Source organism: Centropristis striata, chromosome 10, assembly GCF_030273125.1.
Source record: "Centropristis striata isolate RG_2023a ecotype Rhode Island chromosome 10, C.striata_1.0, whole genome shotgun sequence".
NCBI lineage: Eukaryota > Metazoa > Chordata > Actinopteri > Perciformes > Serranidae > Centropristis > Centropristis striata.
The window spans coordinates 17,765,119-17,784,042 of NC_081526.1; the positions used below are offsets into that span (position 1 = coordinate 17,765,119).

Here is an 18,924-nt window from a genome sequence, read left to right on the forward strand (position 1 = left end):
CTGGACACCAACAGCTTCTTAGAAAAATGAATGCTAAAGAGCTACAACTGCACAGCATGCATTTAAAACAGGTCTGCAAAAAATGAAATGTTTATTTCTTGTGGTTAAAGAGAAAAGAAAACACTGGTATGGTCCTTTAAAGTTTTAGTACCCACAGGCTCACATTCATGAGTAAACAGCTGCTATAATGTACCTTTATGGGTAGATGTGAAAGTGCAGACACATTTCTTTTTATAAACAGTCAAGCCAACAATTCCTCACTTCTCTACTGTTGGATAAAGTCTTTCACATAACCTTTTTTTCAATCTAAATATTAAACATCTTTGGAAAGTATTCAGTGGGGTTTGAGCAGAAGAATATTAGTTACCATCTGATCATTAAAGCACAAACTTGATAATCACAAAAAAATCATATTTTCTCTTCACAGCAGCGATTTGTGACGTTTTTTCTGCTTCTTGATTCCAGTGCATTGACATATACAGTAGAGAAAAAAATCATATGTTCATTAGTTTCCTTTCAGTCCTGATACATGTGCTTGTGCTGCCACTGATTACCTCGATGATATGTCAGAAACATTAAGACCACACACAGAATAATAAATAATCTCAAAACAGCTGACAGTAGAGAACATACACGGATCAGCAAGCAGTCTGATTGGTTAATTTACAGATAACTGACAGATTTACTCCACACTTTGAGCAAAAATATGAGGTCTTACAGTATCATGACCTCTTAAACTTTGATTTTCAACCTTCTTTAAGATGAGAGAGATTAAAAGTTTTCTCTACAGTATTACAGATATATTCCATATGAAGATATGGAAGATGTTTAAGACTCCATTTCCACATTTCCCCCCAAATTTTAGCCATACATATTTTGTATCTTTGGAAACTTAAAATAAAGTTCTGAGTCTGAAAATGTTTTTGCTGCAGGACCAACTCTGTAAGGTTAAGAGCTTTGCTTGATATCCAGTTTTTCTGTAACCCTCAGTGAACTGGGTGCATTAACATTAATAGCTTCTAGGAGAGAGATAATTTGGTCGAAGGGCAATTGGATATTCAGGTGATACACAATTTTGAGACTTCAATGTGTACAAACCTGGGCTTCCAACGCTCAGATAAAATTTGAGATTAACAGGATTGGTGTAGATCAGAAATGCTTCCCAATATCTCAAAACCCCTCTACTCCAATGGCTGATGTGAGGTACAGCAGCCTTTTTTAGGAAAAGTGTACATTTTAAGGGACTTAAATTAACCGTTTCCACAGCAAGTTATATTATGCCAAATCCAATGTGGCTGAGATCAGTTTCTTTTACTCTTGATATGATATGACATGATAACAAGACCACAAAGAGAAGTTGAAGTGAAGCACCTGAAACCAGGATCAGCTGTTTCAGTCCAACCTGTTCCACCCATTAGCAGGAACAGTAACGGTAGTAACTGTACTTATGCTCATGAGAAACCAACATTAACAACAGCTTCTACAGTGGTGACACTCGCCTGACACACCTGCAGGCAACGAGTCACATTTTAAACACGTCCAAATTACAACGAAGTCTACATTCACACTAAATCAGGTGATGTGGTCATAAGCTGCAGGATTGTGCAGCAGTGGAGGAGTGGTATTTAAAGTAGCACTGCACTTTTTACCATGTTTTCCTCAGCTGTAAATCATAATCTAAGTTATATAACTGTACCGTCATCAATGCTGGAATTGATATTGACATTTCTTACCTAATATATATTTTTTAAAAATCTCCATTTTATGGTTTGAAATCAACCGTAAATCTTGTATGCGGACATAGTGTCATCATTTTTTCCAGAGGCCACTAGTGGTCTTGCAGCTAAACATCCCCCTGTGGGACAAAAAGCATTTTCCCCATACACAATGGTAAAAGAGATGCCTGTAAAACTGTTGACAGGACACCTTGAACTGCAAAAAAGCACTCTGTAATTACTGTACTCTCACAGACTCTGTGGTTACACGATTGGCTATGTGTATATACTGTCTGCTTCTTATGCAGTCTACAGTTTCTCCAGAAGTCTGACTTAATTCTGCAAAAGGCAGCATGTTTTAGTGTCTCCTCCCCTGTGGAGGACAGGCGTTTTTCGCTGCAACACAATATTTGGTCTAATTGCAGCCTCGCTGTCCTCTTATGTCATGCTGCAGATGGATAGAGTAGTTCCTAACCAGAATAGATTAATTCCCAACCTTAAAATTTTCCTTCAAGAGCTGAAGAATACAAAAATTGCAGCTGAAACAAGCTTGCTGCTGTTCCTCTTGTTTACTGTAGGCGGCCAGGTTAGCAGCTGTAGAACAGATCAAACAGCCTCCTCTTGTGGAGAACCTACAGCCTGCTAAATGTGAGTGTGAGTGAGTGAGTTATGGTCCAGTTTCATGAAGTGCTTCACATCTAAAACCAAGTTTAAAAGTTTGGGTTTAACGGTACTTGCTGACATAGCGCAGAAATGTTTCAGTTACTGTTTCATGAGTTTCCAGTATGAAATCGGCAGGAATGCATGAAAATTAAGTAAATAAGGTGTGTCAAATCCTTATAAAGCCCTACCACACACTCTGATATAGTACAGACATACACACACACATACACACAGATCCCCCACTCAACAGTACCCTTCACACATACAAACACCCACAACCATCTGTAACCTTGTGACAACCGAGGCCCGTTCTGTTCCAAGGCTCCACCGGCCTGCAGCGTCCTCACTGCGAACATGCAACAGCCACTGCTTGTTGTTGAATTACTGTTAAATATTATCCAGTTGACATTGATAATTGTTGGATATGCTTCCTTCTTTCCTCTTCCAAGTGTGACTGCCACCGTGAAGCGACCACAGTTTGGTGAACAGAGCTTCCCGCAGACCTCAGGACACCACAGGAGTCATGTCCCACAGCTGCAGATAATAAGAAACACAATCAGTTTGTTGTCCACACGTTTGAAATAGTTTCTAAAATAACATCTCTGCTAACTGTTCTGTCTGTAAGTTTAAGGCAAAGATGGGAAGCAAATAATTTTGATCTTTTTCTGCAAAAAAGAAGACAGAGTTCAAATATGGTTTGTTATATATTAAAGTCCTTAGATTTGACATTCATAACTACATTACATTTAAAGCAGCTACATCATTTTTTACTGGTTATGAAGCATTCTCAGTTTGATACTGATACCTCTATATGACCTACATAAGCAAACAAGATCAGCAGTCCATATGTGGGCATGTTTAATGCCTGTAGCGTGTACTTTTCATACTCCTTTTTTGAACATGATACTGACATCAATGTTTCATACAGGCTTTCCTTTTTAATTCTTTATTTTGTTCTTTACATCAATGCACTTAGTCGTAAGGCCTGTTTTGTTTATCTGTTCGAAATAACGATTTATTCATATTCATTTTAATTTTCTTTCTTGTTATCTACTTTTACATTTGTTTATACGTTTTGTTTTTTCATTCTGTTAAGCACTTTGGTCGACTGTGATTGTTTTAAATGTGCCATATAAATAAATTTGACCCTGACCATGAACTTTTATTTTTGATACCAATAAAAAACAGATTTTTTTTTTCAAAATATGTCAATTTTTCTGAGCCTTCACACTGGGAATAAAGGCATCCACCAATCAAGTTATGTCATTTGATTAGGAGGATTATAAAACATCAACACAGAGGCTCAATAAGGCTTTAAAACATAAATAAAAACACAAATTCAAAATGTATGAAAACAAAAGTTTATCAGTTTGAACATAAGATATACTGGCTTTGTACAGTATATATATATATATATATATATATATATATATATATATATATATATATATATATACATACATATATATATACATACATACATATACATATATATATATATATATATACATATACATACATATATATACACATATATATATATACATATATATATATACATATATATATATACATACATATATATATATATACACATATATATACATATATATATACATATATATATACACATATATATATACATACATACATACATACATACATATATATACATACATACATACATACATACATACATACATACATATATATATATATGTGTGTGTGTATTTAAAACTTGAGTTATACAAAATGAGCACGAGGGAGTCAATAGGGTCCCCTATGCAGCTTAACCTGGCCTTACTCATGTTAAAACTCTCCCTACTAAGGACTGACCCACTAAATGTTCCTGTGTGAGCATGCATGTCTTATCTGAGTCTCATGAATACAATAGATACTGTTTGTTCTTGTCCAGACCTTGATAACCTTGTCGGTGCCAGAGGTGAGCAGATTCCCAGTTGTGGGCTCATAGTGCATGTAAACAATGCTGTGCTTGCTGTCGTGGAAGGTGGCTGTGGGTGCTCGACTAGGAGACACAAAGGGAACGCGGGTCAGAAATCTGAGAGCACAAAGGTTCAGTATATGACCACAACAGAGGCTGATTGTTTACTCACTCCTCGTCAGTGATGGACTCGTGGCAGCTGTCACACACACGCACCTCGAACTCGAAGCCCATGAGGGGGATGGTTGAGCGTTTGGACGAACATTTGCCACACACCGCCTGGCCACACTTCCTACAGTGGTGCTGAGGAACCAAGAGGATGTGAATGGGTTAGCTTTGATTAGCAACACTCTCAATACTTAGCAGGAGAGAAAGCTCTTAACAAGTCAAGACCAACAAGTCCCGGATTAAGTCCCATGTCCCAATAGTACATTTACAGAAATAAAATTATTCTTAAATCTAACAAATCAGGTGTACCTTCAGATGTGTTATTCCTTTGACATGAAAGGAGTTATTTGTGATTTCTGAGGTGAATGTTTTTCTATTGAGGTTTTTGAATGAAGCATAGAACTCCCACGTAGATTTGTGGGGCTAGTTTATAATTTAGTACATTTTTTTAAAACTTCATACAGAAGTGAAGTGAACAAAGAAAGCATTAGGAATGAGATTGTGCAGCACCTGTCGCAGGCCAATCTTCTTGCTGTCCCACATCTGTTTGAAGTTCCAGAAGAAAGGCTGCTCACACTTCTGACAGGAGTCACTGTCCAACCACTCTGGAGTCTGTTTAAAATTAAACATGTTTCCTGTTTTTAGGTTTTTAAGACTCTTTAAGAAAATATATCTAACGCACATATCTAAAGCACAATTCAAATCTAGAAAATGGGTTGGTTACATCGCTGATGCTTGAAGTGTTGCAGCATCTCCAGTCTCTTTTTTTTATCTGTTCTTGAATGTTCTGCAATAAGTGAAGGAGAGCGAGCTGTACCCAGCATGCTGTTCGGTAGTTAGTTCCTCTCTCAATAAACTAACACAGGACATAAGACTGAACTTATAAATATGTCCCAAGGATCTCAACAGCTTGGATAAACCATTGGTGAGAAAATCCAAGGACATACAGACGTCAGAGACTCCTTCCAACTACTTATTATTTATGCCTTTTTGTGGGGGTTGTATATATATATATATATATATATATATATATATATATATATATATATATATATATATATATATATATATATATATATATAGTGTAAATATATATATATATTTACACAATGTTCATATTTGTTTAATTCCTGAACAAACAGAAGTGTTAAATGTAAAATTTCTAGTTAGGCATTGGAACTATTTCTTGACAAACAAAAGTTTATAAATCAGCCCTGCACTACCGTGGCTCCTGCAAATTTGGGTCAAACAACAGAGAGTGAATAACAAACAACAGAGGTGGAATAAAAGTGACTCTGTGTAAATAAAGAATCAATAAAGTCCAAACTAACTGTGCAGAGACAGGCGGAGCACAGAGGGAGAAGAGAAGATGCAAGTCTGAAGCCAGACTGTGTGTGCTTGTCAGAGAAAAACAAAATCAAAGGATATTCTGCTAATCTGTTGACTTTTCATGGATCTCTTAAGATAATTCATTACAGAAAAGGAAAGGAGGGAATACAAATATCATCACTTCATCTAACTCACTCCTTTTTATGTACAGTATGTTCACGTGTGCAAACACACGCGATGCACATGATACATTCCCATATTTGTCCCGTCTTTCTTCACACTGTCACAGTTCACACAGTGTGAATGTGTGTCTGTGTTGGGTGGATGTCACACTCCATCCACACTCCGCTGCCTCCTCTTCTCTCTCTCACCTCTTGTCGTGTTACGTCCATGTTCCAGATGACGATACCTCCATCTGAGCTGCAGGAGATGAGCTGACGAGTGTGTGAGGCGTAGCACAAGCCCTGAACCTTGTCACTGTGAAGCATAGAGCAGAGGGGGTCGATGTCCCGGCATGTTACTACAAAATGCTTCCCAAATCTCTCCAAGAAAACAACTGTGTCTCATAAAACACAACCTTTTTTTTGCAGACATTATTGGCTTTAGACATGCATCTTTTTACATAAAATTGATATCAAATTACATGTTGGTCTCACATCTAAATAAGCATTGATTTATTATTTACTAAAAAGCCATGGTGGTAATCTCACTGAGATTAATAGTTCTGCAAAACTTTGTACATCAATCAATTAATCTACAGATTATCTTCTTAATTAATCACTTGAATATAAAATATCGAAAAAAAGTTAAAAATGCTCATGATAATGTAGTCATATCATTGTTTTTATCATTCATGGCTTGCCCTAGCGCTGAGGAGCACATGAATTCATATTTTTTACAGGATCTGGTTCATACAAATAGTATATTTTAGGCAAAACTTAGAATAAAGTGATTTTAACAGAAAGATAACTATTTTAGGCTTATATTAGGTTATTTTTCTTGACAGAACATGATTTGCGTAAGGACTGTCGGATATTTGAAAATCTTTTAACAGTTCTTGGCTTTGTTGTTTTTTTAATTAAAAAACATGTCTTTCGTCTTCATGCTGCCTGCATGGCTGAAACTAGTAATGCCCAGAAAATAGGAATTAAACCAGAATTCCAACTTAATATGTTGACATTTTATATCTGACTTATGACAGGGTTCACTTTGTGCTCCTGTAGCCTTTCCGTTAATCTGATGGAATTCTATCGTTGTTGCGCCATATTGGACATTTTACACAAATGTTGCAAGTCTCCTATTATGATTGAAGTGTCAACAGAAAGTCACTCTGGGGTTATTCAAACATGAGACCAGCATAAAAAACTGCCATCACATTTATAAAACAAGGCCCATGTCTGAAAGAGGATATAGTTTGATAGCTAGATATTTTAATATTACCTCATAATAACCATTCAACAATAACCATAAACACTAACACAGTAAAGTATTAACAAAATAAATAGCTCAGTGCCATAAAAAAAGACAATAACAATCTATCAGCCAAGCAAATAATCACAGCTCATCATCATTCAGATGAATAACTGCTATGGTAAGAGACACATTCAGGAGTGGCTGTTTGTGATTCGTACTTGTGTCCTTGCAGTTCGATGGCAGTGCCTTTGCGGCCTCCGATGTCCCACATGATGATGGAGTGGTCTGAGCTGCCGGAGAACAGCACCCTCTGGACCGGGTCCCAACACAGCGCCGTCACATTACCTGGAGCAAAGTACAACAAACACAAACAGGAATATATGAGAGTTAAACACACCAGCACAAAAATCTCTCTAAAACAACAAGTTCAACTTAAAAACTACATTTCTGTCTAAAGGCTAATTTGACTGACACATGACTCTTGTTGGCTTTTTTTTTAACCTCTTTTCAAATGATAATATGAAAGTCAACGACTACCTGAACGTGACGAAAATCCTTTCACTAATAAAGATATTTGTTCCTGGCATCTGAACTATGTCAGATGTCTTTATTCTTCAGTATAAACCACCAAGCTCAAATCCCATTGAAGACACTGTAAAACACATTTCTACTGCCTCTTTTTTTTCCTACTGAAGTTACTGTTTGAAACTTGGTGGTTTATTTGAAGTTCCTTTAAATATAAAATAAATAATGTATACATATAGATATAATTTCCGATTCTATTCTCCCTTTTCCTTCCTGAAAAAAGCTGTTCTTGGCTTGTATATTTCTGCAAACATCTCAAATTACATTCTTTGAAAATATTTTAAAAATATATACATTTTTATAGGTATAATACATTAGTAAAAGTATTCTAACATTGAGGTTACTGTAATTTGCATTTATTAACAGCTTCTCTATTATATCAACAAAAGAAACAAGCCGCCCATGAGGCACACAAGGATAAAATAAACTTGCTCATTCTCTCACAATAATATTTAAATAAGCGTGGGAGTGTATAAAAGCAGAGCAGGAAGCTTCTTCTTCTGTTTTTTAACAATGTTGCAGCTCAAATACTAAAGAAAAGGCTGAGGCTGCAAGAATTAAAGCCTCATCAGTGTGCTCCAGTTGCAAGTAATGATTATTTTTATTGATGAATATATTCTTTCAAAGATTAATAGTTTTTCTTGTCCAAAAAACTCTGCAAAACATAAAGATTTGACAGTGTGTGTGTGTGTGTGTGTGTGTGTGTGTGTGTGTGTGTGTGTGTGTGTGTGGTGTACCTGTGTGTCCCTTGAAGGTGGTAACCAGGCTACAACTGTCCTGCTCCAGCTTCAGGATGGTCACCTGACCAGACTGGTCCCCTACGAAGGCATGTCTGGTCTCCACATCAAACCTGAGATAAGATTAAGGTAAAAAGAAGAAGAACCTGCATCCTGCTAAAAAAAACACCTATTGATGCATTTGTTTTGACTTTGATCTGTTACAGGACTAAAAGCCCGGATCAAACAAGTTAAATCCCTCTGCAATGACAACCTGACACCTGAGCTGCACAGTGAATTAGATGTTTTTAACGGTTTGTTTTCTATTACATGTAAGATTTGAGTCAAAGCCCTGTAAGTGTCAGCAAAGTCTCTTAGCTCTCTCACTGACCATTTACTCAGAGTCCGCCTCTGACCTGGTTAAGTCACTACAGACCAAAATCATTACAACACTGACCGCACTGAAGAGAAAAATGCCCGCACGAATGACCTACAAGATTCCCATCCAAGCTAAATAAACAACAACTATACAATTATTGGAAATTTAAATGTTCTTTCTCTCTCTTGAGGAACCTGAGATTAAATATTATCTGTAAGTGAGCATTGAGCAAGTCATTAATAAGCAAAAAGATCTAGATCAGTCTTCCCTTTTTCCAATCAACCATTAATAATGTTCATTAAAAAGGCAAACAAATTTAAACTATTTTTTTTACAATTCATTAAAAATAAAATCATCAAGATTATGCAGCAATTCATTGACAGTGTTCTTTCACCTGTCAATGAATTATAGCAGTGCACATATTAGATGTTAAAGATACTTCAGCTGCCAGAATCTTTTGACACAAGAAAGCATCTTCAAATGCACAGAAAGTGTATTTAATATGGAGACTGTCAAAATAAAAACATATATTAAAGACGGCAATATGTTTGGGCATGTCTGGTTAGCATGTAGAGGCTAGCAGAGTAGCAGCAGTCTGATGGCCCCTCAGCAGGCTCATTGGTATGGATCAGTGTCGCTGCTGAGCACTCACAGCCTTTCATCTGGCCATTACTGAAACCTACTCAGACCGTTTCCTTGACAACAGCATGACTGATGCCTATTGTTAGCCCTTCCCATTAGTACAAACTAACTGGAAGCTAATCTCAATTGCCGTGTCTTATGTTTCTGTGGCCTTAAAATAGACTCATGTTGTCATAATAAAAAGCCAGAGATTTTTCACAGTCCAGAGCACCAGAGATGGCCCGTCACTTCCCACTTGGTTACGTCCACTCCACCCCATTTAACAGGGAGCTTAGCTGTCAGGTTCATTGAGCGCACTCTAAGGGCCAAGTAGCCGACAAATAAAGACAACAAACAGGCCAGGAAGGGAAGAAGGGGTATTAAAGGATACTGTAGTCCTGTAACCCAGGCGGCGGTGCGATACGTCCCCAGCTGCTGGCCGCTCTCTGAGCAGTGCCAGTTGAAGTTTTTGTCCTGGCCGGTGCTCAGAAGCCACTCCATCTCCAACACAAACAGCACCACGGTCACTCTGCCCTGATGGGCTGCACACACACAGACACACACACAGTCACACACAATCCATTTTCACAATCCCTTCCATCACACCACAGGGGCCTAAGCAGAAATCTTGGCTAGAGTGGTGTCACTTATTTTAACAGTGCATAATCAACATATTTAGTGTGCTGAAATTGCACAGAAATATTCATTTAATACCCTGTTTTGGCAACAGAGAGACAATGCTACAGTAGAGAATAATGATTTAGCATCACTGCCTTCTTTCAGATCAGAAAAGTACATACCATGACAGGTTAACTAAAATATTACTCTGCAGTGCATTCATCTAAGAATCAATTTCTTTTCCAAGATGTGTATGTGCAGTCACACTATAAAACATTTAGAGGAGACGTGTAGAGATCGATCAGTGGTGCTCTGGTCCATTTATTTCTGAGTGAGTTATACTCAAAAGAAAGAAATGAATTATGAAAACCGCCAGAGAACAAACACTCCTCAGGCTGCAGAGTTTTCAAAGCCTTCAGCACACAGAGCTGAGCTGACTTTATTAACAGTGAACTGTCCTGAAACTACCAGGGTAATAACAATACACAGTGATAAATAACATGAACCACAGATTTCAGAGAATTGTAGGATTTTCGCAGAGGGCAGCTCTTTGAAATAGGACTGATGCGCACTAAGGAACAGGGCAGTTATGTCTAATGGATGATAAACATGAAGGTTAATAGAACAGATGCACATTATGACATCGCTAAGTGTCTGCACGTATCAGACAGTGACATTTTGACCCTTTAAGTCCAGGTATAAAGAAAATTCAAACCTATTTTTCTCTTTAAAGGGGGCGAAATGAAGGTTATCATTTGCTGGTTTAGAGACATCTTATAGGGGCTGTAAGTTCACCATTTAAGTAAGCCAAATTAACCAAAGTGTAACTCCACACAAAGCGAAGGTGTGAATTTGCTTTGCAGTCTTTAACTCGCTCCTTCACTTGCATAGGATGGAAGTGAACATGAATATTCACCAATGTTCATTTCACACGTGCGGATGTGCATTTATTCTGACTGAAGTCACATAACTGAAGTCATGTGGAAGAAATGTATAAATAAAGCCAGCTAAGCTTGAGAAAAATCAAGTTAGTTAGTTGATATTTAACTAACCAACAATGTTATCCTTTGGTTCTCTTCCAGACACATTTGACTGACTCACACACAGACACACTTCCTGTCTCACCCTGGCAAGTGCTTGCTGGGGTCATCTTATTGTAGTCTTCTGACAGGATGAACTCCTGAAAGGCAGGAAGAGGAGATAAATGTTCATGCTGACTGAATGACTAAGGTTTCCAATAAATCTATAAATGGGAAACAAATGATGTTTCTGTGTTGTATGTTTAAGTGTAACACTTTAACACTTTAAAAAATTACATTTCTTCTATTCGAATATATTTAAAAGTGAAGGACTTCCTCCTGCTGTAAGATAAATACATTCCACCTTTCTACAAATGTAAATGCAAATTACTTTTTTTTTTAAACTGCAGGACTGCACAGGCCAGTAAAAAGAAGAACTGCTCTTGGTCTGATTTCCTCTGAGGCCAACACCCATCATAAAACACTTTGACTTTGTGTTCGGACAACATGTTCCAAAGCAAATGACTCCCACTGTGAAATTCTCAAACAACGACACAAAAACTGGACGGTAAAAAAATGCTGCATCTTATAATAGACTGGCCTGTACTGCCAGTATGTTGCATCACACTAAAACAGCATTCGTTTTTCCATAGAATCGAACTACTTTAAACAAACAACAGTCAAAAGTCTCGATTGGAAAGGTCAAAGGTATTTCTTTTTGGCAAAGCTGCTGTCCATTCAATGTGAAAAAAGGTAAAAGACAGATATGCAGGTGTTACTTGGACTTACACAGATACTTCCAGTGTCCATCCCTACAGACAGCCTCCTGGTCTCAGGGTTAAAGGACATACAGGAGCATGACGCTGGAGGCACAAAGACAAATAAGAATAGTGAACAGCATGCCTGCATGCACCTCTAAAAGAACATCATATATATATATATATAAATGCTTGTTTTCTTTCTTGTCCATGTCTAAATAATTAACTTTTCAGTTGAAACCCTGTTCGTCTAATTTGCTGTGGTGAAAACAGCCTCCTAGATCAATATTCTTTGGATAATTTAGACGTTACTGTCGACCATTGAACCACTTTGGATACAGTTTGCTGTCGCAATTTCCTGAATGTGTTGCCAGAGGTTTAAAAAAAAAAAAAAGGAAAAAGAAACGTTGGACCGCAGTAACTACAATTTCACTCCATGTTTCCTAGAGAGCATAACAAACATGAAAGACGTGTGATGAAGGAGCTCAAAGATGCCTTTATCAGGGTTCATGAAGCTTTCTAACAGTGACATTCAGGCACTTTAAATTATCTAAACCGAACATTTTCAGACTATCAAAGCCCTTCTTATCACATCTAAATTGTTACTAGAAATGCAACAGCAGAAAAGTTTTTTTTTTATCCACAGCAATCTTTTCACATCTAATTGTGTATGAACACAACTTTTGTCAAAAGATTTTTGGTTTACATAAGCAACTGTACAGATGCAACATCAGATATTATGTTCAAATTCAAGCACAATCCTGACCTTTTCAAAATTAAATATTTTTGCACAAACCCTGCTTTATGTATGAAAAAAATATATCAAATTTGAAGTAATTTTAGTCAGGATTTTTACTCTGTTTAAACTAATATAAAACTGAAGAGAAATCTGTAATTGCTATATCTGTAAATCCTAAAAGAAGTGATTACAGTGCACTTTCAGTTTTTCAAAATGTCATCTAATGCAGCCTCTGGTAGTGGCTTTGTGAACTACACTACATCTTGCTGATGGCAGCATGGTATTTCCTTTAGTTGCACAACTGGAGGGAAGCAAGGACAAACAGTGTCAAAGACATGCAGCACTGCAGCACTGAAGAGAGGAGGGTGAATGACCCCACAGCAGCTCTGACGCTTAATCTCATTTTAGGAGTATGTAAATTCCACGCTTTCATGTCGTTCTCAGAGTCTGTGCAATTCATTATGTTCGCTGTGAGGAGTATCGACGCTCACAGAAGGAGGAGAGTGAGCAAAAACAGGAATAAACAACCAGCCTGCCCCAGGACGTTGCTGCTGATGTTATCTGGACAACTTTACTTACTAAAGTTACATACTCATACATATTCATGATTTATTAGATTACACTAAACAATCATTCAGCTTATTCAAACACAGTCATTGGGTTTTTTTTTAGCTAGCCAAGGTTGTGAATAAAACAGTATACACTCAAAAAAATTAAAAATACATAGTTATATAGGTTAAAGTGGCCAAGAATACTTACTTGTCATTGTGTAGTAGACACTGGGCCAGTACTGACCGCTGTCTCTCTTCAGCCATACCCGGATTGTCCTGCGGAGTGAAACAAAAATATTTTAGCATCTGCGTTACCAAGAGCCCTCATGACATCTGAAGTATAACGCTTAACTCTTTAAGTGTTGCATTCTCCTGTCTGCTGGAGTTTAACGAACATTCACCACTGACCCCCACACAACAGCAAGCAGGTAGGAAATAAAATTACCAGAGGCAACAGGGCATTAATGGCCACCTCCACAATAACATCTATATTCCTTCAACCTATTAGGCATAGACAAAAAGTATTTCATTGACACCACTTCCATTATCAATTTTGCTTTTTGGTTTCATTTTGTATCAATTCCCTTATTAATTCCTGAACATTATCTGTCTGGGAAAAAGTAGACCACATAAGTTGTTAGTCAGTCTGACTCTGAACAAGGTATAGATGAATTAGGAAATTTTTGCAGCATTTGTTTTAATTTAGGTTTTCTTAGTCAAAGAAAAATCTGCTTAGCCTGCCTATGTGGCGGAAATGTTATTATTACAGGATATTCATTCTAGCAGATGTGCTTCTCAGTTGTGAAGCAGTGAGAGTCCTGTGTCGAGTGTCAAATACATGGCAATCCTGGAAATTAAGCCAATGTTGCATAGAAATGTTTCAATATATTGCTGGTGTTTCCACCCTTAGTTGAAATGATCATTTTACAGACTTTACAAGCAGCACTGTTGTTATCTTTCCACCAGCATTAGTTAGACGTCATTGACGTCATGCAATGCAAAAAACGTGCTGACAGTTTATAACCTGTTCTTAACTGAAACCAGTTCTCAATTTCCATTCTGATGAGTGACTATTAAATAATTCATAAAGGAACATTAATAATAAAACTGTAAAACCTAACAGTTATGGGATGTAATCTACAACTCAGGCTTGTACTGGCTTAGTCGTGGGATAGCTTCTCTATTTTATTTCTATTATACTTTTAGAAAGAATAATATCAATGCCTTGTTGAAATGGGCAACCCTGAGTGGATTTCAAGCCTAACTTTGTTAAGTTGCTCTCACTGGCCATATAAACACATTTGACACAAGCTTGCAAGAAAAATATCGGCTTGCCCTGCAAATGTACACATACAAAGTTATGTGCGATGAAGCTTTGACTTTGTATGAAATGCAATGTTGTGATTCTCTCCAAATTTGCCACCAGCAGCTCCAGTGATACAATATTTGTAGTACAGATTCAAGTATAAAATTCAGAAAATAGCCTGTTAAACTAAAAGGCTTGTAGGCTTGGACTATTCTTTTTCTCTAGTTTGCCCTTGGCAGAAAAGTTTGGACATTCCTGCATTATAGCCCCCTTTTCTGAGTTTGTAGGTTTGTTAAGTCATATTTTCTACATTTCTGTTCCTGTCATCCCTGGAATGTTCCATAAGATATTCTTTGGATGTATTCTGCATATTTCTTAATTGTAAATTTCTATTTTATATGTAAGATTCTTCAACTGCAGTTTCAGTTTTTTTCTCTTATTATGCTTATTGTGAGCATATGCACCAAAATACCAATGCAATGTGAAAACCTACTTGGAAATAAAGCTGATTCTGATTCTCAATGGCAAAATACAAATAATTTCAGAAAAAAAATGTGTAAAGGGTACAGTACCTAAGTTTACACAGGTATTACAGGACATATAACCTTTGAACATGCAGATGATCACACCCACCCTCAAGCACTTACCGATGTCAACAGACTAGATACACATACACATTGGCAACCAAAGAAGACACACACAGCCTCAGGCATGTGTAAAACTGGGAAATGAAGATAATAAATGAAAGTGATCTTTTTCTAACTGGTGACCACATTACAGGTCTTAACCCAGAAATTGGGAAACTCTGTTCTGAAAGGCAAATCCGCATTTTTCAAGTTGTTAGTGCAATAACATATGGATTTTTAGGACTGCCATAAAAAATAAACCTGTACAAGAATCAGGAAATAAATGTAGAAAATTAAAGACAAAGATATAATAGCATGAATAAGTAAATAAAAATAAGTGGAAATATTAAAAGGTAAATTATTGGAAGAATAAATGTGAAAATATAAAGACATAACATAAAATAATTATAAGCATATTCTTTTTTTCCTTACATTCATTTCTGTACATATTTGTTTATATACATTTATGTTAATTTATTCATTGCATATACAATTCTCTATTTTTCATTTTAAGTTTTTTTTTTTTATTTTATTTAATAATTTTTCTGCCTCATGCTTTTCCCTACTCAATTTGTTTTTCCAGAGCACAAGCAGAAGGGAAAAGGAAAATATGGAAAGATAAAAAAATACAGGAAAAAATACACACACACACACACACACACGTGTATATATATATACACACACACACACGTATATATATATATATATATATATATATATATATATATATATATATACACGTGTGTCTAATATATAAGATAAATTGGCAAATACATGTAAACATGTCCACTCTTTTTTGTTATTTTCTTTTTTTTCTTCATATTTATATCTCCACTTAATTTTTAATGGCACTGCTATGACTCCATAATGAGAGATAATGTTTTTCTCTGAATGGCTAGCTACACTGTAAAAAAAACTGTTGTTTTTACGGTAAAAAAAAAAAAACCGACAGCTGTGGTTTCCAGAACTTTACCGTAATAAACGGTGAAATACGGTGCAACTTTTTTTAATATTACGGTAAAAAGATATTGGCACTGTTGATTTCACGTTTAAGATGGTCATTTTATTCAATTTTTTACTGAATAAATAAAAAGGTTTTCAATCAAAAGAAACGATGTTCTGCCATATGATTGACAAGAAAATACTTTATACATGAAAACGCATAAACTAAAGATTTTACCATTAAATATTACCGTATATTTTTGTTAGAGATATGGTGAAAATTACAATGGTGTCTTATATATTACATAAAAAATATACAGTGTATTTTACAGTGAAGTAATGTATTTTTCAAAAAAACAAAATTGTAAAAAATACTGTTTTGGCTGATACATTTACGGTGTTTCATTGTTACTGAAACTGAATTAACCCATTTATCATTTTACGGTCTTTTACTGTCATGGTTTAGCAGTTTTTCACCGTAAAATTTACATTCTTTTTTTACAGTGTAGCTAACGTTAGCCGTTATTAAAATGATTACAGACAGGAGTTAAACCTAATAAATCAGAAATATATTGCTATACATTACGCTTTTTGAATAATGGTTAAATTCAGAAATCATAACGTGGTTAACTTGCATTTAAAACGCTCAAATGTCTATGTCAGCTGACAGTTTTATAGAAACGTTAGGGGATATTTTAAACTGTGAGCCGTTCTATAAACAAACGGCTTTGAAATTATTAAGCCAGGCGGTGGCAGGAGCTTAATCAATGACCGACAAGTGGGGAGGCATTGCTGGGGGATAAAGACAACTCAGGCGTCGGTTAAAAATCGGGATTTGGAGGCTTACCTGTCCTCGGACACGCTGATAACGCCGTCTTCCTTGGGAATGATAACCGCCGTGGTCACAACATCTTGGAAAGCCTCGATTTTGCTCAGCAGACATGGCTTCCTAGCCTGCGGTTGGGGCTGAATTTCGGCCGCCATGAGTTGGCGGTGCACAAACCTCCGTCTACGGCTCTGGCTCCGGGAAACATTACCCCCCACCCCCGGTCCTCCGACTGCAGAGCCCCGGCTAGTAGCTGCTAGCTAGCTGTCAGCTCAGCGGGCAGCACACGGTGTTGTGACCATAGACATCTATGGTTGTGACGGCTGCCAGAGATGCTGCCAGTCAGCTGACAACACACACACGCCTACAGTCAGACACCGAGCGTTTCCGGACAACGAAATAAGACTTCCTGTCAAACTTTAACAGCTATACATTTTTTTTTAATTAGAGCATAATTTCGCTACCTAGACCATCTCCTTTATCAATATCGTCACCCTGTTAAAATAATCGCCTAACTCATTTTTTCAAATTTTGCAGGAAACACAAAAAACTTCACCAAAAGTGTAACATACGACATTTATTGATCATTTCACTCAAAAAGGATGTAACAAAGGATGGTTATTGGCATAGTAATAACACTGTGTGTAAATGATATAACTTAAGAGAAATAAATGATTTATGCAATTTTTTTGAACATGCCTTTGTGACTTAAGCAAGATATGGTAACACTTTATTTTGAAGGTGTCACACAAGCCTGTCAGAAACATGACATGACAAGTATCATGAGCATTAATGTTACTTCAAAGTGTCATTAATGTTCATGACACATCCCATGTCATGTTTATGACACACTCATGTCACTCTTATGTAGACACCTTAGAGTAAAGTGTTACCAATATCAGTGTCAACAAAAAAACACTGATAAACTAAACTGATAACTAAACAATCTCCCTCTAGCTCTTCTTTGCTGGGTTCTTATCTGATGCCTATGGATGTGGCAAATTGTCAAATAAGTGATGATCTTAAATGGGTAAAATCACATGATCTGATCAACTGAGGATGCAGGCGATTTTACCATAGGTGGCCGGCGTCATGAGGAGATGATTTGGGGGGGGGGGGGAAGCTTGCTCCTTTCTCGCAACTTTCTTTCCACACCAAAACTGGCAATAACTACACTATAATGTACACAAACTGTGCAATATCAATACCTTCAGTACTTCAATCAGGTATATTATCATTCCACTGTGCAATGTACATACTTTTCTCTGTGTAATGGTGCAATTTCAACTGTTGAATCCATTTATATTGTATATTATTCCCAATTTTATATTTCTTATTGTTTAAAGTATTGTTTATTTTAGGTTTCTTGGAATACTGGGCTAATGATTTATTTTTGCATTTGTAATTTGCTGATACCTAACTGGGAAACCAATGAAACAGTTGTTATTGACTTTATAAAATGTGTGATTCAATATATTATAGAGTCATTACGTTTTATTAAATACTTCTTAACATGACATAGGCCTACATGAGGACGTGTTAAAAAGTCAGATTTCAAATGACACTATATTATTAGCCTATAATAAAAATGAGAAAATAACAGACCCACATGGTTAACCACTTACTATTTTAAGAGCTGATTTTTTATTTATAGGTAGAACGGCAGTCGTCCCTGATAATCCATACCTATTTTATTTAATAGTTATCGCCGACATATGTTGGCTGCTTTTATGTTAAAATAACATAACGTCACTTCTCTTTAAGTAGTGTTTGGTAACTTCACACATTTCACTGACTGAGAGACCAAAACAGTAATCAAGTCTCCATTACAGCAAAACATAACACTTCCGGTCTTGACTTTCATAGTAAAACATTTACTGACAATAATGTAGCCTATGTTTTGGTAACGTTTTTGATCTAAGCTAATTGTTATCTGTAATAAAAGAAAAAAATATATAATACTCATTGTCTAGTGTTATGTTTATGTGTTGTTTCTTAACTTCAGCAA

The 18,924-nt window shown here is 36.4% G+C and overlaps 1 protein-coding gene across 1 annotated transcript; it reads right to left on the reverse strand.

Moving 5' to 3' along the window:
- Positions 1-111: 111 nt before the first annotated feature.
- wdfy2 (WD repeat and FYVE domain containing 2) lies at positions 112-17,252 on the reverse strand. Its single transcript, XM_059342649.1, has 12 exons — positions 16,938-17,252; positions 13,425-13,492; positions 11,958-12,031; positions 11,275-11,329; positions 9,923-10,073; positions 8,553-8,665; positions 7,449-7,575; positions 6,189-6,294; positions 4,999-5,100; positions 4,493-4,623; positions 4,296-4,404; positions 112-2,912 (listed from the first exon to the last, which is right to left on the reverse strand). Exons 1-12 carry the CDS (start codon positions 17,072-17,074, stop codon positions 2,883-2,885), a joined length of 1,203 nt encoding a protein of 400 aa, XP_059198632.1. The 5' UTR covers positions 17,075-17,252; the 3' UTR covers positions 112-2,882.
- Between the last annotated feature and the right edge of the window lie 1,672 nt (positions 17,253-18,924).

Excerpts from the sequence above, each read along its gene's own strand:
- wdfy2 (XM_059342649.1), bottom strand. The coding sequence starts at position 17,074 with ATGGCGGCCGAAATTCAGCCCCAACCGCAGGCTAGGAAGCCATGTCTG. Across the intron at positions 11,330-11,957 it reads TGGACACTGGAAGTATCTGT|GAGTTCATCCTGTCAGAAGA; the intron begins GTAAGTCCAAGT and ends CCTGCCTTTCAG. Across the intron at positions 10,074-11,274 it reads CCCAGCAAGCACTTGCCAGG|CCCATCAGGGCAGAGTGACC; the intron begins GTGAGACAGGAA and ends GTGTGTGTGCAG.